Genomic DNA, 26,659 nt, shown 5'->3' on the forward strand with positions numbered 1-26,659 from the left:
ATATTCAGTGCCACAGTGAATCAATGCATGGCACCCACCTGAGCCGCACGCATCCCAAACCCAATCTCCCAAGCCGAAAAATTTCATGCGCGTTCTCATCAAAGGCTTGTGATGCTCACCCATATTCTGTCGCCCTTAGTAACCCGAGCGCCTTTTCTTTATTGCAGACGTTTCTGTTACTTAAGTAAGTCCATTATGTTTTCCGGAGACTTCTAGGTAGCAAACTCACGTTCTCAGGCTGTGGAATTATGGCGACATCACCACCCTCCAAACGCGCCCGAATCGACGCTCCTAAGCCTGACCAACCGGCGGCCTCCACGACAGAGGGATCTGCGGTAGGCATAACAGAGCCAGATGTTGGCATTATTCAATACCTCGGCTCGCACGCTGGGTTCAGTGGCGTTTTGAAACAGCGATACACCGATTTCTTCGTGAACGAGATAACACCATCCGGCGAAGTTTTGCACGTCAAACATGTTCCTACGCAGGCACCGCCCCGTCCAGCCCAGCCGAAGAAGGAACAGCGTAAAAAGGAGGAGGAGAAGTTTGTGATCGATGAAATTGCAGAGGGCGAGATTACGGCCATATTGGGTGAAGAATGCGTGTTGGGATTGCGCGAGGTTGTTAAATCAGGCGGGTCATATGAGACGACCAAGACGTTTGACGATAAAGATGAGCGTGGAAGGATTCATCAGCTAATTCGAACGGCATATAACAGCAAGGTTGAGTCTAAAACGACGCCGGAATATACATTCAAGTTCACAAAGTTCGCTGGGAACCAAGGCAATAACCGGAGGAGGGATCACCGCAGCAAAAATCAGACTTTGGCGGCGCTTGACCCGATCGTGGTAGGCAATATGGGAGATCGAGAGGCGTTTACGCATTTCACTATATTCAAAGAAAATAAAGAATCCATGGATGCTTGCCACATAATCGCTAAATATCTCCGTATGAAACCGAAATCGGTCACAATCGCCGGTACTAAAGACCGACGCGGCGTCACGGTCCAGAGGGCAAGCATAGCGCATACGCCTGTGGAGCGACTGGTTTCACTAAACAAAGCGTTTCGTGACATTGTACTTTCTGATTTCCGGTACGAAAAGGAGCGGATCAAGTTGGGCGATCTTTGCGGGAACGAGTTCGTCATCACGATTCGCGACGTCCAGTTGCCGACTGCGGGCGACAAGGACGTCGAGACCGTGGTGAACGAGGCGCTGACGTCATTGGCAAAGACGGGATTCATAAACTACTTTGGCATGCAGCGATTCGGCACGCATTCTGTCCCGACGCACGAAATTGGAATCAAGCTTCTGCAAAAGCGGTATCAAGAGGCTGCCCAGTTGTTACTGAGCGTACAACCGCTTGTAGTGCCGGAATCAGTCGCCGCGAGGGAACAATATGCGCGCGACCCGGACGACATTAGTTCCGCACTAAAGTTGATGCCGCGGTATTGCACGGCCGAGGTCAGTATATTGCGTGGCCTCGAGAGATCTTCGCAGGACTGGTTGGGCGCGATCATGCAGATCCCGAGGAATTTGAGGATCATGTATGTGCACGCCTATCAGAGCTTTGTATGGAACACGGTTGTGTCAGAACGCATTGCCAAGTTCGGGTTGGCCGTGCTTGAAGGCGATCTTGTTCTTGACGATACTAAAAAGGCCAACGCTCAGGAGGATGATGAACATGAGTTTGAAGAGGATGTCATGGACAGGTCGGAGTTTGTTACAGCTCGGTCGATCACGGCGGAGGAAATGCGTGAGGGAAAGTTCACTATTTTCGACGTTGTCATGCCGTCTCCGGGGTTCGACGTCGAGTACCCAGCACATTTTGAGCTACGGGCATCGTACGAGCGAATCATGGCCAAAGAAGGACTAAGCCCGTACAAAATGCGACACAACGTGAAGGAATTCTCGTTGTCGGGTGCGTACCGACACGTATTGGCGATGCCGGGAAATGTGGAATGGTGGTGCCGAAGGTATTCGGATCCGTTGCAGCAGATGGTCCGTACTGATCTCGATATTCTACGGGCACGGGAACAAACGGGTATTGAGCCTGGGAGGGTGCTCGATCAAGACGAGATCCCCGTGGGTGATAGGCTTGCTGTCATTTTGAAATTGCGGATGGGGTCATCGCAGTACGCCACCATGGCTTTGAGGTGAGTGCCGAGATTGTCGAGACGCACGGTATAACGCACTAATATGTCACAGGGAGGTCATGAAGCTTGAGACGTCACGCAGAGGCGACATGTTTGACGTGAAGTTGTTCGGCACGCGGGACGGCCAACTCGTCGAACCCGCTACGTCGTCGACCTTTATCATCGAGGCTGCATATGACCTAGAAGAAAACGAACTTTAGTCGAAAGGTTGCGGGCGCAGCGTGATTGCATCAATGGGAGTGAAGTGGGTGCATTAGATTGTATATAGACAAGATGTTTGTGACAAACTTGTAATATCATGCTGTTATATCCCGATTTCATTCCAGCAAACTCCATCAGAGTAATATTTATATTCAGATTCTATAGGCAACCAGAATCTAATCCGAGCCACGCGTTGTGCGGCTTCATGATGACGTGGGGTTTTGTAGCATTACAGCTCAGTCCCCGCGCCGCTTGATTTGCAGTCATGATGCTGCGCTACTACCTAATGTTTGTACAACTCGGAGTACTCATCGTTGTCTGGACAACAGCCCATCGCACAGAGTGCAGCCGCATTTTCCACCATGCGCGCTTAGCGGGAGCACCGACTTGAAACGGACTGGTATCGTATACCAACTGCGCATTATATTGCGCTGAGCTGAGTATTTTACTTGTTGCATTTAGTCTAGATCCTCGAGAATTAAGAATATTCCGCGTTCCGTAATCGTTGTCCACGATAAGGGATAGTTATTGGAAATTATGGCTGCGGCAACTTTGCCCTGGGGTTCACCAGACAAGCAATCCCAAACACCACTTGTTACCCCCACGTTGTCAACCACTAGGAGCGTCGATTGTCCCGTTGTAGCAGCAGCACCTTAATATACACGAAAGACCTGCCCTCGACTGCCCTTAGTTAGTAGCTAAGCAACGACTGTATATGGTATTTAACACCTCTACATATACATGTTCAAAATTGCTGATGCTGTTAGGCAAGTAGGTTTGTCAACAGTGCATCAGCCGTATTTTCATTTAAATGCGAGAGCAAGCCGCAAATCAGAATTAACAACCACACGCCAGGGGATATTCCTGACACTATAGAAGGTAGGGATCACTGTTTTCGTCATTTTGGTAATTATCAGCACGTGACCGGTATCTTGGCGAGATCCGGAACATACTAACTTTAATAACTTGCTTATCTAGGATTCGTAAACCTTGATATCCACGGTAGCTAAGCTAGATTATTCCCAGTGGTAGCCAACTTTTAGATTGGGCCATCAGCGTACTTGGAGAACTGTATATAAAAAGACCGACATGATATGTATGGCACGTAAAATTGCTTATGTTGCCCGTTGACTTTAGAGGACAGTACGAGGGATCTTTTCAGAGAAGACGGCTTCGACATCGGAGGTCCAAAAAAATGTGAGTCATAGCGCCCTCGTTTGCCACGCTGTGCAGAATACTTTGCTCCGGTTCCATCCCGGACAATAATTGCACATTCGGCTCATCGTGCAAGTGCTGTTTCTACTAGAGAATGTCATCCGCGTCGTCAATAGACTCGCGTATCGACACCGATGCCATCGAAGAGTCCGCGCCTCTCCTTAACGACGATGTCGAGTCGTCAATTGCTCCCGACGATGTGGGGTCGTTGTCAGATGACGCTCTTGCGGACGAAATCGAAGAAGGGGAACTGTCCTCGCGAGCACTGATTACTGTTTTCATTTCTCTCTATGTCGGCATATTTCTTGCGGCCCTAGACAGTACAATCGTGGCTACATTACTGGCTCATATCGCGTCGGAATTTAATGATTTTCGGTCTATTTCATGGATTGCAACTGGATACATGATCAGCTTGGCCGCATTCCAGCCGCTGTACGGTAAAATTTCAGTGAGTGAATCTCTTCTTGCCAGCAAAAAACGTTAACTCATGTGTGGAATAGGACATCTTTGGACGCAAGCCGGTGCTGATTGCTTGCAACATCATGTTCGGTGTCGGCTCTATCCTTTGCGGCCTTGCCCCGAACATGTGGTTCCTCGTCTTTGCCCGCGTGATTGCTGGCTGTGGCGGTGGTGGTCTTACCTCACTGACCTCGATTACTCTCAGTGACATTGTCCCCCTCAGGCAACGTGGACTGCTGCAAGGTCTCGGCAACGTCTTATATGGATGCGGTGCTGCGTTCGGTGGAATTGTGGGTGGCTTGATTACCGAGGCATTTGGCTGGCGCTGGACGTTCTTGTCTCAAGGCCCGATTATTGTCTTGTCACTCATGGCCATCTATTTCAACCTGGACTTGCCAGTCAAGCAAATCGACGGTAGCAAACTCAAACGCATTGACTTTCTTGGCTCATTCACGCTCGTCAGCACGCTAGTCTTGTTCTTGTTTGCGGTGAGCATCGGTGGTAGCTACACGCCTTGGACCAGTCCTACCGTCATTTTCGCGCTCCTGTTTTCCGGTGTGTCTTTGATAACATTCGTGTATGTTGAGCTGCGAGTTGCGAGAGAGCCAGTAATCCCGTTGTTTTTGTTGAGGGACAGGACTGTGTTTGGATCTTCGTTTACGTCGTGGTTCATGAACATGATCTACTACTCGCATATTTATTACATTGCTATCTACCTGATTACCGTGCAGGGTGTTTCTCCGACCAAGTCCGGCTCGAGTTTGATTCCTCACTTTGTCGGTGACGCGTTGGGATCTCTCGTTGTCGGGTATTATATGCGCCAGACCGGGCGCTACTTTCCCATGACCTGTCTCGCGGCTTTCTGCATGGTATTTGGATCTCTTCTTCTTTGCTTCGTCGGCATGGACACCTCCAGGTTCCTGATCATGGTCATCATGTTCGTTCCCGGCTTCGCATTCGGGCTGTACCTTACAATCACTCTTGTCGGCCTCGTGGCCGCTGTTCCGCGCGACTACCAAGCCGTCTCGACGAGCATCCAATTCGGCTTCAAAGGCACCGGGTCCACCCTCGGCGTCTCAATCTCGACCGCAATCTTCCAAAACGTGCTTGCCACAAAGTTATACTCTCGCATTGCCGGCCCCGGCGCGGAAGAAATCATTAGCCGGGTAAAGGACTCAATTGACGAAGTCAGGTTTTTGTCGCCGGCGATGCAAGAGCTGGTGGTGCAGTCCTATTTGGATAGTATTCGTGCGGTTTTTTTAACCGCTACGGCCATGAGCGTGATGTGCGCCGGAATGAGTTTCTTGATGAAGGAACATGTCTTGCATCGCAATGTTGGACGAACGTAGTCATTCTCGATAACTGGCTAGCATTGACATGACAAAGCGAGGAGAAAGGCATTTTAGCATTTGCATTTGTAGATGAACAGTTTCCAGTGACATTAGATTATTACTATGCATGTAAGTATGTCAAAAAGTTAATAGGAATAAGATTCATGATTTTGAGCGTCCTACACGCAGTCCCCAATTAGTAGATGATATTGTGCCTTTTGGATTTACCAGTATGCGTGGCGTTCATAGGTGCCTTTGCAGAAGTGTGATAGACCCAGATGGAGGAGTGATTATGTGCCTTAGAAAATAGTGACAGTTGTGGGTGAGGTTGAGATTGAGGTTGAGGTTGAGGTTGGGACTAGTGAGGCTATAAGAGACTCTGTCATGACAAAGATATTTGCGTCGATGGTCTCAATGTTACAGACTTTATATTCGTATGCGTTACGTCACCGCAGTTCAAGAGGCCTTCTGCTATGTATGGGAATACCGAAGACGTTGAAGTTGAGATCGCTGTAATGCAAGAGAGCATAGCTACAACGGTAGAATTGAGCCTATTACACAACGACCATTTGTTTACTGGGCCCACAAGTTGCGCTGGGACATCGAGTACAGTATTCATTGAAGTCTGGAGACCGGATAGCGGCACTCGTATATAGCGTAATAACATAAAATATATCGTTGGATGGTAGCCTTCTCACATCCATTTTTGGACTTGATTCAAAATGGACAAAACTGTGACTATCTCCCTACTAGGCTTGGACTTACGTAAATGAGTATGAAATGACTACAACCTGGATAATACATTGCCCTAAACCATGACTAGAACTGTAGAACTGCAAGGAAGGTTCTTGTTTCATAAAATAATTAGTATGGCATTTGAGAGACAGTAATTCTGCCCGCTCTGCTTTATCAGCGGCATTGAGGTGCTATTCCATTAAGTTAACACATTTTATTACTATTTGCTATTCGCCTGGAATGCGCCTTGTCAGATAGCCTAACCCCTTAGGAAACCCCAAATGCTGCGTCTCTCGTTCTGTCGTATAATCATTTCTTTCTGTTACTCGATTCTCTGTTGAAGGAGCGAATGTAATTTGCCAAATCTGAGAGCTTCTCCTTAATATCGAATTGCAGGTCGGTCAAAAAGCTGTGTATGTCAGGGCGGTGGATAAGTCAATATAATGAGAGGACTCGACCACTTGTTTACTATATGTTACGCGAGCTGGAAAGCAAGTGTCACGACCAGAAATTTTGATTAAATTCCTACTATATCAGTATAGACAATAAGCCATTGCTGTAAGGAGGTATGTATAAGCATCAAATGAATCGTGGCGCTGTGGAAGCCACTGCTTTCTACTGCAGCTGTAGCGCCTTAGTGAACAGTGGGTTTCGTAGCACACACAGAGGTCAACGAATAGATCACGTGTACGAATTTCCACCAATTTGCCGCTTGCTCATGCTCTTAACACCACATATACATGTCAGTCAATTTTCTCTTTCCTGTCTAATAATCAGTGTTTATCTAGATTATATCCATATTGCCTCTGTCAGTTTAAAGCTTAATCCGGATTCCAGACACATTCACAATGTCTGGCTCACGGCCGCTGACACTGAATGCGTCAGGAGGTTCCTCACCGCCTCCGGTTTCGTCAGCTATGAGCAGCTCCAGCGCAACCAACAACGGCACAAATAACAAGCGGCCATCGCCACCATCCGGAAACTCCCCAGGGAATGCTTCGATTCCAACATCTAAGAGACCAAAACTGGCGATTTCGCATTCGATGCCGCCGCCGTCGACGACGCCGATGGGATCACCCGTACTCCCTGCGCACCACCTCCCGCCCTATAATGGCCCACCTTCACCTGGAACACCCGGATCAACTGGGGGAAGTCGGAGTGCGAGTCCAGCTGCTGGGAATACTCCTGTGATGCGCGCAAATGTACTTCCACAGACACCAGCCGCTGGTGCTATGAAAGAAGACCCGAACGATTTCTCAGACGCCTTGTTATCCGCCGGTGTCGATCTGCGAGAAGAGGAACAACTTTTATCCTCATCAATTCCTATCCGCACCCAGTCGTTTAAAGCAGGAGTAGCAATCACGCCTAGCGGATCTTTGGGCCCGATTCCTTCATTGAACGACGGAGGGTTGTTATCCACTTTCGACATGACTGCAGATGATACACTACACGTCCATCGACGGACGCCATTTTTGGATCTGCATGTCGTGCGACAGGTTGTTGCTACGCTTGCGCTAGAAAACGATATTCAGCCGCCGCCATTAACTGTGCCCTACGCAGTCACCGAGACGAAGGATAACGATGTTCTCGTGCTGATTTCGCTGGCTTGCCAGGAGTGGTTGAGCAACATTTTGACGTCCGCGGTTATCACTTCAAGATATCGTCGGGAATCGGGGAATAGCACGTCTAATGCGTCCGATGTCGCGAAGTCATTACGGCAGATCGCGATTCAGGATAAGGAGCGGGAGGATAAATATAAGATTTCTAAGGCTGCGTTGGAAGCCCGGAGCGGTACTACTGGAACTACAGACGGGAGTGGGAAGGTGCATGATGGCGAGAAAGGTGCGCATGCCACGGAGGAGGTCATGCATCGGGCGGCGAACGCTACGGCCGCTCTGATGGTGTCTGGTGGTAGGAAGAAGTATTCGTGGATGACTAGCGGAGGACCTGGCAATTCGTCACCAAGTGTCGGTGGATCGGCAGGAGGGGGCTCGAAGAAGGATTCCAGTACTGGAAGTCATGGAATAAGGATACGGGAGGCCAAAGAAGAACAAGGTGTCGTTATGAGGGATTTGTTGACAGTATTAGAAAACGAAAGAGTTGGCGTACAGAAAGCCCTGACGAAGGGGTGGACGCGTTTGAGAGACTAATTGGTATATTATTGTATTTATAATTTATGTCAGAGTTTGTACGATTAGTGGAGTAATATATGTATATTCATGGGCACGCCCTCGACGAAAGTCATTTGGATTTGCTTGGGACTCACATGACAGCCCCTGATAAGCTCGGTGCCGCGCCGCGTTATCTGATCCGAACAGCAGCAGACAAGGCTTCGCTCTGTTCCGACTAACCTCCGTTTAGATCAATTGGTCTTGTGAACATATATGTAGAACCGAAACCATGTCAGTCGTACGCCTACCAGAAAAAATGTGAGTTTTCAGTTACTAACGTTGATCACATCGAATGTACTAACCAGAACAGCTCTTTTACTAGGGAACAGCTGCAAAAGACGGCAAACGTGTTCAGCGTGAATGTTCCTGAAAAAGACGTTGAGGCGTACCGCATCCTATTATCTGGTCTTGAAGAAGCGGCAAAGACAATTGCCGGGGAGGAGGACTACGTCCCGCAATTGGACTTGATCCGATTTCCGCGCAAGTTGGTCCACAAGCCAGAGACGAACGAATATAACGCCTGGGCGTATAAAGTTACGATTAAATCTACATCAGACGCTGATGCGAGGGGTTTACTCGCCGGCAAGACGGTCGCTATCAAGGATAATATCTGTATTGGTAAAGTGCCCTCCTTGCTAGGTACAGACGTGATACCAGAAGGCGGATTTGTGCCTCAATACGATGCTACCGTTGTCACCCGTGTGCTCACCGCAGGCGCCACCATTCTAGGCAAAGGCGCGTGCGAGAACTTTTCAATGTCGCCTACATCGTTCACCAACGCATACGGCTTTGTCCAGAATCCATTTGCTGCGGGATACAATGCCGGCGGCTCGTCAAGTGGATGTGCAGCCCTGGTAGCGGGCGGATTAGTTGATATGGCCGTCGGCGGAGACCAGGGCGGCTCGATTCGGGTACCTGCGTCCTATTGTGGACTGGTTGGCTTGAAGCCCACGTATGGATTAGTGCCGTATACGGGTATTGCTTCGCTGGCGGCGATTGTGGATCATACCGGACCGATGACCAAAACTGTCATGGATAATGCGTTGATGTTGATGGCTATGGCTGGTGCGGACGGTTATGATGACAGACAAATCGGCCTGCCAACTCCTATTCCTTGCTATCTCGATGAACTTACAAAGTTTAAGGGCGATCCGAAGCAGGCGGCAAAGGGCTTCAGGATCGGACTTATCATGGAGTCATTCGACATGCCCGGTCTCGATCCTCGAGTCATCGCAAAAGTGAAGGAAGCAGCCAAGGCGTTGCAGACCTTAGGCGTCGGCATCAGTGTGGAAGAAATCTCAGTCCCCATGCACGCCAAAGCACCGGCAATCTGGACAATTGCGACGCGACAAGGTTTCTCCGAGCACGGTCTCTGTGGACAAAACCCTGTTCGTTTTGGAGTACATGATACAGCGCTAAATATATCGTTATCAAAATGGGATCAGGAAAAGTTCGATAAACTTGCATCCAGGAATCCGGCTGGCACGAACGCATTGCTTGGTGGCCAGTTTATTAAAGACAGTTATCCTGGTTTGACTGACAAGGCGATAAATCTTGGGCGGAAGTTAAAAGACGAATATAACGCTGTGTTGGAGAAGTACGACGTATTAATCACACCGTGCACGCCGTCGCCGGCAAATTACACTTCGAAGCTTGAAGATGATATTATGACAAAGATGTCGAAGGCGATTGGCACTACGATTAATACCGCACCGTTCAATATTTCTGGCAATCCGGCTATGAGCTTGCCTATAGCTATGATGTCGCCTCACGAGGACGAATCGCTGAATCTGCCAGTCGGCATGCAGATTGTTGGTAAATCGTTTGGAGAACTCGACATTTACAAAGTCGCCTATGCGTGGGAACAAAGTTTCGATTGGAAATCCTTTTAGTGGTATGGTTTGGGAATGTATAATATCTTCGTCTGAGGCCATTCAATAGAACAATAGATTATAATTCACAACACATCATTGGAACACTATAATATAACCCATAAGTATATACACAAACCAGAACAGACTATATACCATAGTACAATCTTTAGTAAAAAAAATTCAAGTATTGACTGTGACTCCAGATCCCGCAACGCAACCCGAACTTGACCGTTCAAACCTACGCACAAAACCAAATCGAGCAAACATAGCATGCTATCAGGCGTAGTTCGATTCCACCCTGATCCATTCCTGCAATTTCTTTGCTTCACCCTTGCCGTCCATTGCCATCCAAATGCTAGTCAAGAGGGCGATCGCCGATAAGACGCACGTAACAATCCACGCGCCGGCCTTATCTTTAGTTTGGCTGGTCGCACTGGAAGTTTGCGAGCTGAGTACGCCAGTTCCGGCATTCGGATTGCCAATCGATGAGCCGCCTGTATCGTTGGTGTATGGTGCAACAGTGTATGGTATTAACTGAGTTTGGAGGACTTCGAGCGCGGCCATCTGTTCGCCTAAGCCATATTTACCATCGTACGTGCCGGTTAACCACGTGTAGCCACAGGTCACACCGTCCAAGCCGCCGTTGCATGTACGAATAGCAGCCGACGCTGACGTTGTTAGGATAGGAAAGAGTGTGTTGTAGGTATACGGGGCAAGCTGGATAGTTGCGCCCATCCACCGAGAAATATATGCCTTAAACGATTGCTGATCAGCGTTGCACGACGCTGATGGTTCACATGCAGGCTCGTAAAGGACATTAGTGTTGCCGTACAAGAAAACATCTAGCGTGTTGATCAAATTGTCTAGTCGGGTCTTCCAGGTATCAGACTCTGTGTAGTTGTACATATATGCAGCACCGGCCATATAAACTGCCATATTGTAAGTCCACTGAATCTTGTTAAGCACCTGGCAGTTATTTTCGATAGACCCTCCATCGTAGACGTAGGATGTTGTGTTATCAATCAGTCCTATCGTGGATTCCCAATCCCACACCTTCTCAGCCCAGTATCCATATGTCTCGTTTTTTGTATATCTCTGTAATCGGGCACCGAGCTGGAACAAGACCCCGTTCGATATCGAGTTCTTGTAGTCATAACCGTTATTAAAAACGAATTTCTGCCACCGCACACCACCAGAGCAGTACTGAGAGTCCCACACGAGTGCTATTGAGTTGAAAACAGCTTGGGCAAGAGCTAACCACTGAGGCTGGTCGGACGAAGGGTTTGTGAAGTTTCGTTCGGCGGCCATCATAGCTGTTATTCCCCAAAATCCCTGGTCATCGTTTCCAAGGGAAAGTGTCTGGTTTTTGGGCATGTAGTCCCAATCTGTGCCGACCTGGAAAAGCATGCCTTCCTTTGCAACCTCGACGTAGGTGTCGTCACCGGTGAAGAACCAGTAATCCAGCATGCTCTGATCTAGTTAGCTGAAGATCTTTAAGGGAAGAAAATTAAATAGAACGGAGACAGTAAACGTACACCCCACGCGGCACCAGACTCCCACCAGTAGTATCCGCCGTCGAATACACCCGGTGTTCGGCCAGATTCGTTGCCATGGTAATAATTCATCAAACCATCCGCCACTATCCGCGCTGCAGACTTGATAGAGACTGTAAGGAGATAATTAATTTGTTTGCTCGATCCGACATATGAGTAGCAAGAGTCAGCACAGAAACCAGTGGTAACATACCTTCATCGTTCAGGTCAACTGTGATTCCGTTTGCTTTGACGACGACTCCAAACAAAGCGCACACAAGCACTGTGAATGCGCCGAAAACGTGACCCATTCTGAGAATAATACTAAAAACCTGTCCAACCCAGTTACTGCACTATTGAGATCAGCGAGAGTAGCGTATACCAATGATACCAATGTAATGTGGTAACCTCGATGTCGGACCAGGGAGTGTGGGAATAAATTAAGGGCATGGAGTCGCGGTGGGGCTCGAGACGACACCGCCCCCTGTTTGCAATTTAATCTTTTAGTGCGAAGCCCACACGGCTGCCGTCTCACAAAACGGCTTATAGCATAATGATTTAATCAGTATGTTCGCATTAACTTAGTAACTAAATACATTATATAATCCGGGCTAATTTTATCTTACTCCATATCTGCAATATTGCAATACGTCCAATAAATATCTGTGTGGTAATATTGCGAATTATCACTAGGTGGTGGGGATAGAGTTTGTTCTAACAATAGCCCCCAGCCACGTCGATGACCGGAGTTGTTTCGGGGCTGTGCGGGACCCCGTACAAAAATTACTGGCACTTATTAGAGTCCAAGTATGTCTTTCAGTATTATTCACAACTCTATTCCACAACGCCGACTGTATTACATATGAAATTCCAACTCAAATATAAAGAATTCACTTCCGCACCGCTCTAAATGACTTAAATGTATTCTCTACGCCTTCTTGTCTGCTACACTCCAATGCCACCAAATACGCAAACTCCTTTGATTCCCAGTATCCCGAATGAGCGGTCAAAATGCTGATATACTGGTTTTCTAGCGCACCAGTCGGCTGCATGACAAAATCTATCTGTCCATTCTCGTTCAGACAATGCATCCGTGTCTCGACAATTTTTTCGTATTTGAAATCCCTCGTTTCAAGCTCAATCTGCGGAATTCTAGACGACGAACTCGGTCTACGGGTGAACGAATAGCTGGCCTTATACGGCGGCCGTCGGGACTGACCAAATTCGAAATCATGGCTACTGGTATCGCTACCGTTGTCGTCAGCATCCATTTCGCTGTCAGGTTCAAGTATTCCACGTTGATCCTCAGCCAGCCAGGGCTTCTTCTTAGACGACTCTCGATTCTGCTGTATGCGCTCACCTGCACTGTAATTCGGCTTGGCAGCCTGCACCGCAATCTTCGCAACTTTGGACCCTGTAGACCGCGCAGAGTCGACGACTTTCTGCTTGGTCTCGCTTGCATGTAGTTGAAGCGAACTGCCAGGTCTCTTATTCATAAAGGAAAAGAGTTTCCTGAAAATTGCTTTACGAGTAATGGGCACAGAGAGAATTGCACTCCGCAAGTTGGCTGCATACTCTGGATCCACGCATGGATTGAGACTGTACGCAATCGGATCCGACGTATGAATCACGTTGTAAATGTTTTCAACGGCAAGGCATCCGTACACGCCGCCGTGATTGATGCCAATTTTTTCCGGTTCGAAATCCGCGGGATCGAGCTCGTCGTCTAAGTCGTCATCGGAATTGGGAATATTCCTGACTATGGAGGCCAGGCGCGTTTTTGACATTATCCGGGGCATCAAATTGGTGCGATTAAGTAATAAGAAAAACCCGACGGGGCTTCCTGCGAGAAATAAATTTCGTACAGGGAACTCGAGCAGTAATTCGTCCTCTTCGCTCAGGTTTTCATTCTGAGACCCTAGCGGTGGAGGAACTGTTGGCTGTCGAGATAAAATATCGACAGCGATAACTGATCCTAAAGAATGTCCTATGATCGAGATCTTTCCTTGCCAGCCAGGATTATTCCGCATCCATAGTCTGTATATCCGATTCGCTTCCGCTGCGACAGCATGGAGTACCCGGGACCGATGTTTCGACAAGTAGTACGGAATGTCCAGCAAGACGTCAGAGATAATGTTACGGACCGTAGGAATAGTGTTAGGTGTGATGTCAGACAGAGCGAACGGCCGGTGGATTGGAGCCTCTGTGTTTTCTTCAAACTGATCGGACGAGGCCGCGTCATCGTAGTCAAAATTGATTTTGCGACGCCAGTTGATTGGAAGTACTGCCGGGGGAGAATGCGTGGTCGACATAAGTTCGTGTTGCTTGGCCATCAGTACGCGGAATGTGTTGATTGCTACGTGCGTCAGCCAAAGTTCAAGTAAATAGATCAATACTTAGTCCATACCATACGTAAAGTCAAATGTCTCCACTCGTTCTGAGAGCTTCTGGCCAATGCCATGGACAACCAAGACTAGATGCTCAATATCATGCGCGTTCCACTGCCCTTGAGGTCCCCTACCTCCCGCCCGCAGCCATTCCTCATAATCAAACCCTCGCCGGACAACCCCTTCGGCACCGCGACCCGGCAGGCGCACTTCCATGCTGTCAACACGTCGAGCCACAGCACCGAGCACCCACGCAACACCTCTGCAGACACCAGAGCGGCGACCGGCGAATGTCCTGACGATGACAGCTTCGGGGATCAATACGGCGAATCCGTCGCGCTTGTTGGCATAGCTATCCTCTACCCGGGGTTTGTCAGGATGGCTCGGAATATCTCGACGAAACTCTTCAACCCGATCGTCTCCTGCTATTGATCGTTTGGGCAGATGCCGATCAGGAGGTAGGGGCCAGTAGACTGCTGAATATCCATCGGCTACCAGCACTTTGATTTTGCTTTCTGCTGCACGGCCAGTCTTTTTGACGCCTTTCAATTCAGAGATGTATCCATATGACCACGGTTCGATCTGTAAGAAACTGCGCTCCAGCTTTGCGGCCATGGTCAAGTCGGCAATGGGCGCAGACGAATATCTATACTGTCGCGGAGCACCGTGCTGCATCGGATTCGGGGTGCCGAAGGAAGACGTGTAGAACCACGTAGCGCGGATGACATGGGCCGTGTCGTGCATGGCATGCCAGTAGACCGGCATCAGTTTCGCAACACATTGTCCCAAGACCTCTTCCCAATCACATTCATCTTTTGGATCCACATTCTCCTCTTCTGGCGACTGCGGCAAGAACTGAACTGCGTACAATCGAGCCTTACCGACAATCACATTGACGGCGGGTGGCCTCGGTTTTTTCTTGCCTTTGCCCTTGCCGGTGGTCTCCTCGCTCATGGCAACGTTGGTTTTGGAGACGTATGTCGCGTGCCATGCGGCTTCGAGGCGCGCGTTGTCCTCGGGCGTGAATGGAACCCATGACGACTCCTTTTCTATCGGGATCGTGGATGCAGCCGGCGTCGAGGGCGCAGGAAGCGGTGCAGACGGGTCGTCGAGTGGCGCGGTTGCGTTGTGGAAAAACCAGGGCGGCATTGTCCTCTGTCGTAGTGTTGTGGTGAAATTCGCTGAGATCCAGAGGCATGAATGAGTATGGCTGTTGAGAGATGTGCGGAGTGAGATATGCTTAGTACTGGATCAGAAGCCGATGATCTGCGCGCTTCAGCGATGACGTCACGTCGAACGCAAGCAAAGTTTCATCAACGGATCACAAAACAAACTGTCAAGATTTCCTATTAAAAATTTGTTTACAATATATATTCATAGCTTTTTGGCATTGTCATGGGTGTTCGCGAACAAGGCCGAGGGCAGACGTCAGACACACCGCAGTACTCGTCCATCCAGGTAGAGAACGCCGCTGTCACGCTGTCAAAGAGGCACCGAACAGGACTTCCGCCGTCAGTTGATGCAGCGCCGCCCGTACGGGCCGTTGGTTAGAGACGGTGTGACGTGGTTCGGGCGAATCAAGCGATAGTCCTGGAAACATACCGGATTCCAGACGTGAAAGTTCTGCCCGAGACGTTGCTCCAACCTTCGCCTTCATTTGTAAGTGACAAACTGGCAAATCCTGCGGAATATGCCGGCTAACAACTTTACAGACGATTGCGGAGGAAGGCGAGTTTGTCGGCGATGACGTCCCGCCAAACCTGCAGGAGGTCGTGCTCGGGGACTGTATTCCCGATCACATCCTGAGCGGAGAGGCAGTAGTTTCAACTCTTGTCAACTTTTTCCGTAGAGCCTGGCTCGAGGCCCAGTTCAGAGACGGAATGGTGAGTACTGCCGGCAATCGGATACGACCAACGCCTGGATGAGCCCGCGTCGAGAGTGGCCATGACTTGTTTGCATCGGTGTGTTGTCCTTTGTTCGTCCATCGTCTGTGCTGGTCTATGCTCTGCGCTCGGCATCAGTCTGTATATTTATGCTGTATCAATACCTTCTTCTGTTTTCAACCTCCAAGTACGTTCTGATGTCAATCACTGTAATATTTTTAAGGCAGACGGTAGCGTTAACTTATATTGATTAAATCATCAATCCGTTTTGCTGCCACAGAACTAGCTTACCCGGATTGGCGTGGCTGGCTGCATTCCGCGACTGTTGAACAACTCTTGCCGTCGTCACAAAATCTCCACGGTTGCCATCATCCGGGTACGGCTGCGTTATACCTAACGGCACACTATAATTACACAGCCATGAGTCGACTTACTAAATAGCACGCTTGCATTATACTCTTAAATTGCATAGTTTTCATTCGCATATTACCCTTTTTCGTTTGGTATTAGGTATAAAGAGTCCAGGTGATGGATGGCTTGTGTGACCCAATTAGGAAAAATTACAGCCACAAGGGTCTGCTGCGGAAGTTGAAAGAGGCGCAAACCGATAGTGGCGGTGCAGCCAAATACAGGCAGTGGACCAGCCACGATGAGTGGCGTGAAGTGGAGGTGCGGCTCGAAGTGGCTGGCTATTCCAGATAGAACCTGCGCCGCACAACGACCTCGCGCTTTTGGTCGGGGCAAGAGCACGACACAGGTCAGCTACACAACGCGGGAGGCTGGACGGAGTCAAGGTATATAAGTAGCCTCGACTGGGTCAATCTTCGCTGTTTTTCATCTGCCATTTGTCGTCTTTATCGTCGCCGCTGGGATTTGCGATTGTGTTCTCTAAGATAATGTTGGCTACCATGCACCGTAACATGCGCGATCCGTTCCGGACCGAGCGACGACTAGGTAGGCTCAGTTCGCGATTAGTCTCCACAGTAACCGATGTCAATTGCATCGCCAGCAAAGAAGACGCGCCCGCCACCAGCACAGTAGACAAACGTGTTTCTCGACGGCAGACAAGGACAATCTCGTCAAAGACAAGGACAACATTGGAGGGGTCAGGTGCACTTCGGTCAGGGAGCCCAGGTCCAGCCGGCCTAGGCATTGATGTTTCCGCTCCCACAAAGATATTTCTATCTCCAGTTTCGAGTCCGTCTCCGAATTCAAGCGTTGACTCTCTCGATCCCGCTCTGTTGCATGTGCACTCTCCCCACCAGCTCGGCGAAGTGTCGCACACCAAGAAATCCTTCTTTTCGTCGTTTGCCAGTCGTATTAGTCCCTTGTTCTCTCTGGGTCCGCATACCTCCCGAAAATCTCGACGATCTGCGTCTCTCGCAAAGCAATCCGATCCGGTCACTGTAAGTGACGAGGCAATGGACTACAACCATCTCGATGCGATATTTTCTATCCCCGACTGGTCCACGCCTGAGAGCGATGGACCCACGGTCGACGTTTCAGACTTCATGGTCGATCACGGAACGAATGTTAGAGTGATACCAGAACGAGAGGTTACAGTGCCACGAGTTGTGTCCGTGCCCATTGTTAATGTATCCCTGAGCAATGGAAGGACGCCCGAGCACGATGTTAATGTTGCACCATCAGACGCAACCGTCAGTATACCAGCTCTTCTCGAACTACAGGATCGCGCAGCGGAATATTTCGACTTCTCTCACAACGTTGTTCAGCCAGACTATTCCTATCAGCCGCTCTTCATGCTTGCACAGCCTTCGTACTTTGCGCATCATGTTCATTCTGCGGTAGACTTGGGAGATCAGCATGAGCTTGTAACCGTGCTACAGTGCCAGGATGAACTTCGACAACAACAAGAACAACAACAACAACAACAACAACAACAACAACAACAACAACAACAACAACAACAGCGGCAGACGGAAGTGCAGGAACCGTCACGAAAACGTTCTCACGAAGACTTCCAGAAACAACAAGGTCTGCCTGGAACCAACCTGCCACTGCGGAAGCGATCACTCGGAAATATTCGGAAACAGCAAATTGTACAAGACCGACAACCGGCACGTAAGCGATCACATGAAATCTTTGCTCTTGATGACGACGAGATTACTCTCGCAGACGGTCGGCATCAGGAGCTTCGAAGGGTAGCGTCTGCACAGACTCTCACCGTCGCTCGAGACCTGGGGCTCTGCCGTGCTACTTCGTCGCACACGCTTACTTGGCGCGCCAGTGAGGAGACTTTGATTGGTGATATTACTCCTGAAGCATCGCGGAGTGAGCCAATGCAGTGTCATATTTCGACTACCAGTTCGCCATCATCGCCCCACAGGCTGCAAGGTCCATCAGCAACTATTCATGACCTGAGGCACGTCGTGCACGAGGGTCGAACTCATAGTGAAGAAGTAGTCGTCAGCCCCGACACTTCTCCCATTCCATCACCGGCACTGCAGCCGCTGTCTTTCGTTCCGCCAGCCATGTACAAAGGTTCGTTCGCGATGCAACCTGCCGCTTCGGGGTGCCCGACATTTAGTACAGCTACTGCTATGCCCTCCATCAATGCAATATATGCATACACTCCCGTCACACCGCCGAGAAGAAAGTCAAGTCCGGGAGCCGTGTTCATCAATTACACTGAAGAAGACAAGGAAACCATCAACAGAGCAGTCGCACCATCGGGATCAAGTAAATCCAGCAAACCCAGACGGAAGTCTCAAGATGGAAGTAAGATGGAGAAGGGAAATCGGTAGTCATAGATGTGAGGAATAATAAGGCATTGTTGGGGTCTATATGGTTTCATTCATGGATTCGGCGTTTCAAGTGGCTTGAGTCATTATTTTATTGTGTTACTGGGTGTGTAGCATTATTCTTACTACCTGTACATTTGGTTAGGCTATAAGATCCTTTAATTAATCCTATAATCATGAATTAAGGTCTTGCTTTGACACGCGGCATGATCAAGAACCTACCCGAAATCCTACCCCTTTCGCATATATGCAGGGGCCATTCGGCAGCTGCAGCTGTCTTGAGAGAGCATACGTTATTGTAAACTATTGTGATAGGGACTAGAAACAATTAACCGGCTATTATAATTTACCATCGATTTTATATCAATACTAAAGCAATTGTCCCTCTGTATGGTCAGCTGGCGTCCAACCAATGTTAGCTCTGTCCGGCCAGAGGGTAAGGGCGAAAAGCGGAATCTACTGTCTATCCGGACGGACAATTCAAAATAACAGAAACGCGCGGCAATAGCTGCATCAACGAATAGATCTTCTTGTTATCAACACTGATCATATATTATCATTTCTTATTCTAGATAGTTCTATTTTACACGTCTATGAGTGGGGCCCACTGATAGCGTGACAAATGGCTGAAAACAGTGGTAACAGCCAAAACAGTGGTAACAGCTACTTTGACGTCTCTGTGTATTTCATGCATGTGTTCTAGTATATCCCTGCGTCGACATTTTATTCACACACTATTATCTAGTCTTTTCCGTGAAACACTCGAGGTATCAATAATTATTTCAGTACTGCTCACATTCCTTAAGCAAAGCGTCGGCGGATCATCCCAAGATGCATGGCTCTATCACAGATTAGTCCGTCAAGTGTGGATCGGTTCCGGGTTAGGATTCACGATATGCTTGGTCCTAGGTTGCGCTTGCATTTTGGCTTGGTATAAACTTGGAATGGACATTTGGGGTGCGACAGAGGATATATGGGAATGTGTGTTCTGCACGCTCGCCAGTGTACTCATTTCGATCATGGGACTAGCGATGCTGAGGCTGAACAAAATGCGTGAAAAATGGCGTGCAAAGTTGGCAAAATCGCTTGCTCACAGCGGGAATAACTCGATGCGTTCTCTTTCAAGCAAATATGCCATGGGTCTGCTCCCTCTTGTCACGGTGTTGCGCGAGAGTATCGAGGCTATTGTGTTCATTGGTGGTGTGTCGCTTTCCGCTCCGCCATCGTCCATCCCACTATCAGTTTTCGCGGGTTTCTTGTGTGGCGCTGGTGTCGGATATTTTATTTACAAAGGAGGAAATCGCGTGAAGATCCAAGTCTTCTTGACCATCTCGACATGCTTCTTATACTTAGTTGCCGCGGGGTTAATTTCTCGTGCGATTTGGTACTTTGAGAATTATCAGTGGTCGCAGCTTGTTGGCGGGGATGTCGCGGAAACTGGTAGTGGTCCTGGATCTTACAATATTCGAAAGAGCGTATGGCATGTGAATTGCTGCAATCCGTTGACCGACGACTGGTGGATGATCTTCCAGGCTCTTCTTGGTACGTACTTATGATTTCGTACATGCGATGCTAATACATATCTGCAGGATGGCAGAACTCTGCGACATACGGTTCCGTAATTTCGTATAACCTCTACTGGCTAGGCGTAATAATAGCAGTGTGCCTTTTGGCATTTAGAGAAAGCTACGCTCACTTACCATTTGTGAAATTAAAGGATATTGGCCGTAACCACACCGACTTGAGGTACCATTTAATTGGTATTCATTCAGACAACAGTGATGAGATGGGGGATGAGTCGTCGAGCAGTTTAATTGACGAAGAAATTGAAATTGTTGCAGAGTCGTCATCTAGCTGTGGAGAATCGCTCAGTGCAAGGTCGTGATAATCTCACGATTTCTGGTTTACAATTTTATATTCTATAGCATGCGTGTTATAGAGAGTGTGATGACTAACTTTTGCGGTATACTATTTCAGATGTCTCGTCCGTTCTGTACTGCAAGCTGTGGTAGTAATTCTAGTAGGCGTTTGGGGTAGATGTACTGCGCATGTATGTTAGATATCAGTTCAACCGATTTACATTAAGTCTGATATTTGGTTTGTTCAATATGTTCACTATCTGGGAACTATATTTTGCCTGTAATAAAACAGCCGCACCGCATCTGACTCTAACTCCAAAACTTCAGGGCTAGGGTCTCCATAAGACGTAATCTGTTGACGTTGTTCTCACCTCGGGATTACTGGCTGGCGTCTAACAATTCCACCACCCGATATCATTCCACCTTTCGTTACTATTACTCAATTGCTACAATGTCGATTACTAGGGGTACGTATTTATTTTCTATTTACTGTCAACTAGGGTTAGGCTAACCTCGCAGAATCGCTTTGGGCGGCACTGCCGTCAACTTCCAAGGGCGTACCATTGCACATCTCCTACGACCCTCGATCTGATCGGCTAGTGTATCCCAGTAACAAGTCGATCCACCTTCGTTCGCTTTCAAATCCTTCTTCATCTACTCAATTTGCTGGCCACATTGCGGCGACTAGTGTCGCTAAGTTCTCGCCGTCGGGGTATTACATTGCTTCCGGTGACATTTCAGGTACCGTCAAGGTCTTCGACTCGTCGTCCACGACCGAAGATCCTGAAATTGTGAAAAGCAACTTCGCCATTATTTCCGGCCGTATTAACGACCTCGCGTGGGACTCAGACAGCAAACGCATCATCGCGGTCGGCGACGGTAAAGAACGATACGGCCATTGCTTTACCTTCGACAGCGGCAATAGCGTCGGCGAAATTGCGGGACACTCCGCGCAGATCAATGCAGTAGACATCCGAAGTGTCCGCCCATTCAGGGCGGCCACTGTTGCTGATGATAGTGCGATGGTATGGTTGACGGGCCCGCCGTTTAGATTCGCGAAGTCAGTGCGCGGCGAGCATACGAATTTTGCGACGGACGTGAAGTTTGCGGTTGATGGTGCGTATGTAATTAGTGTCGGGATGGACCGAAAGATTGTAGTGTATGATGGTCGGGAAGGTGATGTGCTCGCGAAGGTCGATGGTGCCCATGCAGGTGGTATTCTTTGTGTTGCGGCAGGGAAGAAAGAGGATGGCACGCCGGTATTTGCTACTGCGTCGACAGATGGAAGAGTCAAGTTGTGGACATATAAGGATACGGGTATTGAAGAGTTGTATACTTGGGATGTGGTTACGGGTGAGCATCTAGTGGGAGTCACTTTCACATCCTCGACCAAGCTCGTTGCTGTCTCTTTATCTGGAGATCTCTACTACCTGTCGGCTGGAGAGACGACGCCTACACAGACTATTTATGGGCACCAAAAAGCAATTACTTCATTGAAGGTCGCTTCAGATGGAAAGACGTTGTACACTGGCAGCTATGATGGCCGGCTGGTACAGTGGGATATTGCGACAGGCAATTCAACTGTGATCGCGGGTTCAGGACACCGTAATCTCGTCACTAGCATAGTTGAGGCCGGCGGAATTATATATACAGCTGGGTGGGATGACACAGTCAAGGCTGTTAGAGGGACCGAGTTCTCATCGCTGTCACTGTCGGCGCCGTCGCAGCCAAAAGGAGTTGCTGTCGCTGGCAAGTATCTTGTTCTTGCGACTGAGGACGCGGTTTATACACACACGACCGAATTGATATCCGTATCTACATATAAACGCAACTCGATTACTTCAGTGTGCGCTTCAGACTCATTTGTTGCCATCGGAGCGCAAGACGGCTCTGTCACGTTATTGACCGTGCCTGATCTTAAGACCGTATCGACAAATATCCCACCGTCGCGCGCCTCTGTTAGTGCATTGGCCTTTTCTCCACGCATCGATGACCAGGGACGACAGCTGTTGGCCGTCGGCGACTCGACTGGTAAGATAGCAGTCGTGAATGCCACTGACGGTAGTATCGTTACCACGCGATGGGCGTTCCATACTGCGCGCGTGACAAGCATCGAATGGCGGGCAGATGGAAAGTATGCGGTGACCGGAGGATTAGATACAAATATATTTGTTTACAGCGTGGACAAGCCGGCGAAGAACGTGAAGACATTGGGAGCGCATAAGGATGGTGTGAACGGCGTGGCTTGGGCTGGAGACGACAAGATTGTCAGTATTGGAGCGGACGCGTGTGTCAAGTGGTGGAATGTTAGTCTGTAGATTATAGATGTTTGGATAGACTCTAGAATAACTACTATATGTTAAATGTCATGTGCCTCGTATTCGTATTGGTTCCCCGGACTTTGACGGAGAAGCCGAGTATGTGATCGCTGCGTGACTTGTGACTTATGCATTTCTGCTTATCTCTGTATCCTGTGCTTAGGCCGTGGAGCTTATGGGCGAATGACTATTGCGCACACGCCTCGACCAAGTAGCAAATTAAGTAAAGTATTTGCTATGGGTCTGACAGTTGACGTTCGTAGCGCGGCCCGGCGGCCGTCCCAGTCCTCGCCGGGACTAGTTACAGTCATTCGTAACCGACATCCACCACCTAGCTCTACACTTCCCTCAAGCACTCTCGTTTGTAAAATTCAACATATCTCGACAGGTTATCGAGCATGTCTATCGACCAGCAATACCTCGAAATCGACGACTCGAAAGAGCTCAGTAAGTTACTGCTAATTATATGACTGCCAATCGCCCCGACTGACGATTATGAAGAGTTTAGCTCGAGACGGTCGGTCGTTCACTCGACCAGGGGGATTGTCTCCTGCACGCAGCCGATGGCTGCGGCCGCCGGTCTGAAGATCCTAAGAATGGGTGGCAATGCGGTTGTATGTATTTTATTGTCATTGTGTCTGGTGCTCTGTTACCCGATGTTCATGTGCCGAAGCTGTCTTATCGGCGCGTGCCCAACTCTGTCGCAGGCTCGACGACGTCTCGCGGAGTCAGTTGATATATTAGTGGTAACGACTGTTTCTAGCAGTCTCCATTACTCGGTTGTCAATTGCATCTATAGAGTACTGTGTGAACTGCTAGGCGCCGCCGTCACCATCTGTTCGCGCGCGTGTTTTTCTGCGTGGACTGTTGGAGTTCGATACAGGAATTCAAGAGCTAATTTAAACAGGATGCTGCTGTCGCTACCGCTGCTGCGCTCACCGTCCTAGAGCCTCACATGGTTTCTCCAGCAGGTGACGTCTTCGCTCTCTACCACAACGCAAAGGACAACACCCTCAAGGGTCTAAATGGTTCCGGCCGTGCGCCTGCTGCCTTGAACATCGATTACCTCGCGTCAAAAGGTATCACCGGCCACAAACTCCCCCCCAATTCGGTCCACTGCGTTACCGTGCCCGGTGGCCCTGCGGCTTGGGTTGACGCTCTAGAGGCCTGGGGTTCTGGCAAAATTACAATCGCGGATGCGCTTGCTCCTGCTATCGAGTATGCTGAGTTCGGCGTGCCGATCAGTGAGATCTCCGCCAGCCTGTGGTACCGTGGATACCAGATCATTACCTCCAACTCTCCCTACGGCACGGACATGCTCATGCCAGACGGCTCCACTCCTAAGACTGGTGACCTCTGGGTCAACAAGTACCTAGCCAATACATACAAGGAGATTGCCAAGCACGGCAAGGCCGGATTTTACGAGGGCGTCGTTGCCGAGCGCATTGTCAAGATTGTCCAAGAGAAGGGTGGTGTCATGACCCTTGACGACCTGAAGTCGCACACCTCAACCTTCGTAGAGCCGATCTCGATTGACTTCAATGGTCTCACTCTATGGGAATGCCCACCTACTGGACAGGGTCTTCTTGCCCAGATCGCCGTCGGTGTCATCCGAGAGTTGATTGAGGACAAGCTTGTCCCTCCTCCATCGGAGTGGGCTCACAATTCCGCTCCATACCTCCATATGGTCATCGAAGCTCTCAAGATCGCGTTCCGCGATGGAGAGGAGTACGTTGCAGACCCTGAGCGGGTCAAGGTTCCCGTTAAAGAGCTGCTCGACAAGTCCTACCTCAAGAAGCGTGCTGCTGAGTTCAATCCAGCCAAGGCCAAACCTCAGTACGCTCCTGGTCTCGCTAAGACAGCGAACGACTCGGATACCGTTTACTTGTCTGTTACCGATAAGGATGGCAATGCTTGCTCTTTCATTAATTCCGTCGCTGGTCTCTTTGGTACCGGTATCGTCCCTCAGGAGTCTGGTTTCCCACTCCTCAATCGCGGTGTCAACTTTGTGTTGGACAAAACTGCTCTCAACTGCTTGGAGGGTGGCAAGAGGTGAGCTTTGTACTATATATTTTTTTTTAATTGCCTGCTAACTTATTCGATAGACCATACCATACTATTATTCCCGCCATGCTGACTAAGGATGGCGAGATCTATGCCGCGTACGGTGTTATGGGTGGCTTCATGCAACCACAAGGCCATCTCCAGGTGCTCCTCAACCATTCTATCTTTGGTCTTGATGAACAGAAATCTCTTGACTCCCCTCGTGTCTGTATCACTCCAGGGCGTGTCGTCGACGGAGAGACCCTCACAAACGTCAACATCGAAGGCGACATTGATTCCGCTGTTGTCGAGGAGCTCAAGAAGTTGGGCCACGAAATCACATGGCAGAAGCAATACGACCCCTTGTTCGGCCGCGGCCAGTTTATTAGACTTAAGAAGCTCGATAATGGTATCACCGTCCACAGCGCTGGTAGTGATCCGCGTGGAGATGGTGCGTCGTACCCATACTATGACTAATTGCACAATGAAGAGAGGTGGCTTTTTTGGTTTTGGTTGTTAACAAAAGTAATTCTCAATGCCATATGTACAGACAAATTGTCACATTTAATGTCTAGATCATCACAAATATGATGTAATAATGAGCTTTTGATTTTACATGAGATATAGCGATTTGCATACCCAAGGTAATGGATAATGGTCTCGAAACCCAAATTAGTCGCGATAGGGACCCAGTCTGACATATCCGCATGTAACTCCTTGAATGCCATTTAGCAACAACACCTTTTCGCCTTGCTGAATGCTATCCCTCAATAACGCTTCGTCATCCTTCATCTCCCGTAATAGCCCTCTATCTAGCAGCTCAGCTTTGACCGAGCCGCGCAAGCCGCCGATTACATTGCTCGACGGCGTTATCCATTCCCCATTCCTCCAGAATGCCACATTTGTGAGACTGCCTTCTGTTACTTGATCCTTCTCATTGAAGAGCAACACTTCGACCCTCGCGCTGAGTGGCAATCCGGGTGGTAGAACGCGTTCCCTGGCTGCATTATACGGGTCTCGATTCGAGGTCTTGAACATCGTGATTGATGTCTGCGGTGTCCTTTCCGAATCCAGGTAGACGACCCACGACGTCTCTGGCTTTGTGTCGTCCCTCAACCCAGAAAATAAATCACTGCGGGGGGGAACCTCGTTTGCTTCAACTTTGATATGGCCAGCCTTGGACACAGACGTCCGTAATCGCCAACATTTATATGGTTCGCCGACTGCAAAATACAGGGCAGTTAGCAATGCCTCAGGCGTCACTACTTGACCTTTCGCTTTCGATATGTCGGGCCAAAAGTATTCATGTGCTGCATTTAAACGAGAGACGTGTCGTGGGAATAGAAAAAATAGCCGGGGATCAAGGTCTGCTTTGCATGTTGCGAACTGTTCTGGACCGACGGACGACGGAGACGCCGAGAAGAGTAGCGATGGGTCGTACCTAATAGCCGACGTTACGCAGAAGTTTGGGTCGGACTCTGCCATTGCGTATTAATTAAATAGTTGACACTTGTTGCTGAATTAATGTATGAATTGCTAGTTAATTGATAGTTTGCTTTATGAGCCAAACCCCGCGGTCTTCTAAGACATTAATTGGTAACCGGCAGATATGAATAAGGACTATTAAAGAATAGACAGATCTGGCACAATTCTACGATAAACATCAGTCACCAACCGTACTTGTCGGCTTATCGTTATATGGACCACGGCGTAATCGGCATTTCGGCGGGGCCG

General features: G+C 49.0%; 11 protein-coding genes across 11 annotated transcripts; 8 read left to right on the forward strand and 3 right to left on the reverse strand.

Annotated features, from left to right (window-relative positions):
* The first annotated feature begins 80 nt into the window (after positions 1–80).
* On the forward strand, positions 81–2,470 carry V1508DRAFT_413867 (pseudouridine synthase). The gene is made up of 2 exons (XM_066939844.1): positions 81–2,155; positions 2,208–2,470. The coding sequence occupies exons 1-2, from the start codon at positions 249–251 to the stop codon at positions 2,353–2,355; spliced, it is 2,055 nt and encodes a 684-aa protein (XP_066797096.1). The 5' UTR covers positions 81–248; the 3' UTR covers positions 2,356–2,470.
* A 1,195-nt stretch (positions 2,471–3,665) lies between these two features.
* On the forward strand, positions 3,666–5,379 carry V1508DRAFT_351795 (major facilitator superfamily domain-containing protein; the record flags this gene model as incomplete). The annotated part of the gene is made up of 2 exons (XM_066936827.1): positions 3,666–4,019; positions 4,072–5,379. 2 exons carry the CDS (start codon positions 3,666–3,668, stop codon positions 5,377–5,379), a joined length of 1,662 nt encoding a protein of 553 aa, XP_066797097.1.
* A 1,354-nt stretch (positions 5,380–6,733) lies between these two features.
* Positions 6,734–8,328, forward strand: V1508DRAFT_413874 (transcription initiation factor TFIID component TAF4 family-domain-containing protein). Its single transcript, XM_066939845.1, has one exon. The coding sequence runs from the start codon at positions 6,945–6,947 to the stop codon at positions 8,244–8,246; it is 1,302 nt and encodes a 433-aa protein (XP_066797098.1). The 5' UTR covers positions 6,734–6,944; the 3' UTR covers positions 8,247–8,328.
* A 91-nt stretch (positions 8,329–8,419) lies between these two features.
* On the forward strand, positions 8,420–10,228 carry V1508DRAFT_367860 (amidase signature enzyme). Its single transcript, XM_066937397.1, has 2 exons — positions 8,420–8,525; positions 8,578–10,228. Exons 1-2 carry the CDS (start codon positions 8,497–8,499, stop codon positions 10,157–10,159), a joined length of 1,611 nt encoding a protein of 536 aa, XP_066797099.1. The 5' UTR covers positions 8,420–8,496; the 3' UTR covers positions 10,160–10,228.
* On the reverse strand, positions 10,195–12,104 carry V1508DRAFT_460770 (glycosyl hydrolase family 76-domain-containing protein). The gene is made up of 3 exons (XM_066942779.1): positions 11,888–12,104; positions 11,677–11,807; positions 10,195–11,611 (listed from the first exon to the last, which is right to left on the reverse strand). Exons 1-3 carry the CDS (start codon positions 11,982–11,984, stop codon positions 10,418–10,420), a joined length of 1,422 nt encoding a protein of 473 aa, XP_066797100.1. The 5' UTR covers positions 11,985–12,104; the 3' UTR covers positions 10,195–10,417.
* Positions 12,105–12,563: 459 nt separating this feature from the next.
* On the reverse strand, positions 12,564–14,276 carry V1508DRAFT_351798 (DDHD domain-containing protein; the record flags this gene model as incomplete). The annotated part of the gene is made up of 3 exons (XM_066936828.1): positions 12,564–12,861; positions 13,096–14,029; positions 14,081–14,276. 3 exons carry the CDS (start codon positions 14,274–14,276, stop codon positions 12,564–12,566), a joined length of 1,428 nt encoding a protein of 475 aa, XP_066797101.1.
* Positions 14,277–16,458: 2,182 nt separating this feature from the next.
* On the forward strand, positions 16,459–18,867 carry V1508DRAFT_48777 (uncharacterized protein). The gene has a single exon (XM_066942933.1). The coding sequence runs from the start codon at positions 16,840–16,842 to the stop codon at positions 18,706–18,708; it is 1,869 nt and encodes a 622-aa protein (XP_066797102.1). The 5' UTR covers positions 16,459–16,839; the 3' UTR covers positions 18,709–18,867.
* Positions 18,868–18,922: 55 nt separating this feature from the next.
* V1508DRAFT_413884 (iron permease FTR1 family-domain-containing protein) lies at positions 18,923–20,797 on the forward strand. Its single transcript, XM_066939846.1, has 2 exons — positions 18,923–20,247; positions 20,295–20,797. The coding sequence occupies exons 1-2, from the start codon at positions 19,398–19,400 to the stop codon at positions 20,588–20,590; spliced, it is 1,146 nt and encodes a 381-aa protein (XP_066797103.1). The 5' UTR covers positions 18,923–19,397; the 3' UTR covers positions 20,591–20,797.
* A 156-nt stretch (positions 20,798–20,953) lies between these two features.
* Positions 20,954–22,964, forward strand: V1508DRAFT_413887 (quinon protein alcohol dehydrogenase-like superfamily). Its single transcript, XM_066939847.1, has 2 exons — positions 20,954–21,031; positions 21,084–22,964. The coding sequence occupies exons 1-2, from the start codon at positions 21,016–21,018 to the stop codon at positions 22,880–22,882; spliced, it is 1,815 nt and encodes a 604-aa protein (XP_066797104.1). The 5' UTR covers positions 20,954–21,015; the 3' UTR covers positions 22,883–22,964.
* An 88-nt stretch (positions 22,965–23,052) lies between these two features.
* On the forward strand, positions 23,053–25,540 carry V1508DRAFT_413890 (nucleophile aminohydrolase). The gene is made up of 4 exons (XM_066939848.1): positions 23,053–23,329; positions 23,384–23,496; positions 23,790–24,934; positions 24,988–25,540. Exons 1-4 carry the CDS (start codon positions 23,281–23,283, stop codon positions 25,400–25,402), a joined length of 1,722 nt encoding a protein of 573 aa, XP_066797105.1. The 5' UTR covers positions 23,053–23,280; the 3' UTR covers positions 25,403–25,540.
* V1508DRAFT_413891 (aminotransferase class IV-domain-containing protein) lies at positions 25,422–26,575 on the reverse strand. Its single transcript, XM_066939849.1, has one exon. The coding sequence runs from the start codon at positions 26,408–26,410 to the stop codon at positions 25,598–25,600; it is 813 nt and encodes a 270-aa protein (XP_066797106.1). The 5' UTR covers positions 26,411–26,575; the 3' UTR covers positions 25,422–25,597.
* Positions 26,576–26,659: the final 84 nt, after the last annotated feature.

The sequence above is a fragment of the Lipomyces doorenjongii genome, assembly GCF_038497915.1.
Source record: "Lipomyces doorenjongii strain NRRL Y-27504 unplaced genomic scaffold V1508scaffold_13, whole genome shotgun sequence".
NCBI classification, from domain to species: domain Eukaryota; kingdom Fungi; phylum Ascomycota; class Lipomycetes; order Lipomycetales; family Lipomycetaceae; genus Lipomyces; species Lipomyces doorenjongii.

What these genes read in the sequence shown, in the direction of transcription:
- V1508DRAFT_413884 (XM_066939846.1), top strand. Translation starts at nt 19,398, where the DNA reads ATGTGTTCTAGTATATCCCTGCGTCGACATTTTATTCACACACTATTA. An exon ending in GATCTTCCAGGCTCTTCTTG is followed by an intron (nt 20,248 to 20,294) that starts GTACGTACTTAT and finishes ACATATCTGCAG; the next exon opens with GATGGCAGAACTCTGCGACA.
- V1508DRAFT_48777 (XM_066942933.1), top strand. Translation starts at nt 16,840, where the DNA reads ATGTTGGCTACCATGCACCGTAACATGCGCGATCCGTTCCGGACCGAG.
- V1508DRAFT_460770 (XM_066942779.1), bottom strand. Translation starts at nt 11,984, where the DNA reads ATGGGTCACGTTTTCGGCGCATTCACAGTGCTTGTGTGCGCTTTGTTT. An exon ending in AGTTGACCTGAACGATGAAG is followed by an intron (nt 11,808 to 11,887) that starts GTATGTTACCAC and finishes ATCTCCTTACAG; the next exon opens with TCTCTATCAAGTCTGCAGCG. An exon ending in AGTCTGGTGCCGCGTGGGGT is followed by an intron (nt 11,612 to 11,676) that starts GTACGTTTACTG and finishes TAACTAGATCAG; the next exon opens with AGCATGCTGGATTACTGGTT.
- V1508DRAFT_413874 (XM_066939845.1), top strand. Translation starts at nt 6,945, where the DNA reads ATGTCTGGCTCACGGCCGCTGACACTGAATGCGTCAGGAGGTTCCTCA.
- V1508DRAFT_367860 (XM_066937397.1), top strand. Translation starts at nt 8,497, where the DNA reads ATGTCAGTCGTACGCCTACCAGAAAAAAT. An exon ending in GTACGCCTACCAGAAAAAAT is followed by an intron (nt 8,526 to 8,577) that starts GTGAGTTTTCAG and finishes TAACCAGAACAG; the next exon opens with CTCTTTTACTAGGGAACAGC.
- V1508DRAFT_413891 (XM_066939849.1), bottom strand. Translation starts at nt 26,410, where the DNA reads ATGGCAGAGTCCGACCCAAACTTCTGCGTAACGTCGGCTATTAGGTAC.
- V1508DRAFT_413890 (XM_066939848.1), top strand. Translation starts at nt 23,281, where the DNA reads ATGTCTATCGACCAGCAATACCTCGAAATCGACGACTCGAAAGAGCTC. An exon ending in CGACGACTCGAAAGAGCTCA is followed by an intron (nt 23,330 to 23,383) that starts GTAAGTTACTGC and finishes ACGATTATGAAG; the next exon opens with AGTTTAGCTCGAGACGGTCG. An exon ending in TGCTTGGAGGGTGGCAAGAG is followed by an intron (nt 24,935 to 24,987) that starts GTGAGCTTTGTA and finishes CTTATTCGATAG; the next exon opens with ACCATACCATACTATTATTC.
- V1508DRAFT_413867 (XM_066939844.1), top strand. Translation starts at nt 249, where the DNA reads ATGGCGACATCACCACCCTCCAAACGCGCCCGAATCGACGCTCCTAAG. An exon ending in TACGCCACCATGGCTTTGAG is followed by an intron (nt 2,156 to 2,207) that starts GTGAGTGCCGAG and finishes AATATGTCACAG; the next exon opens with GGAGGTCATGAAGCTTGAGA.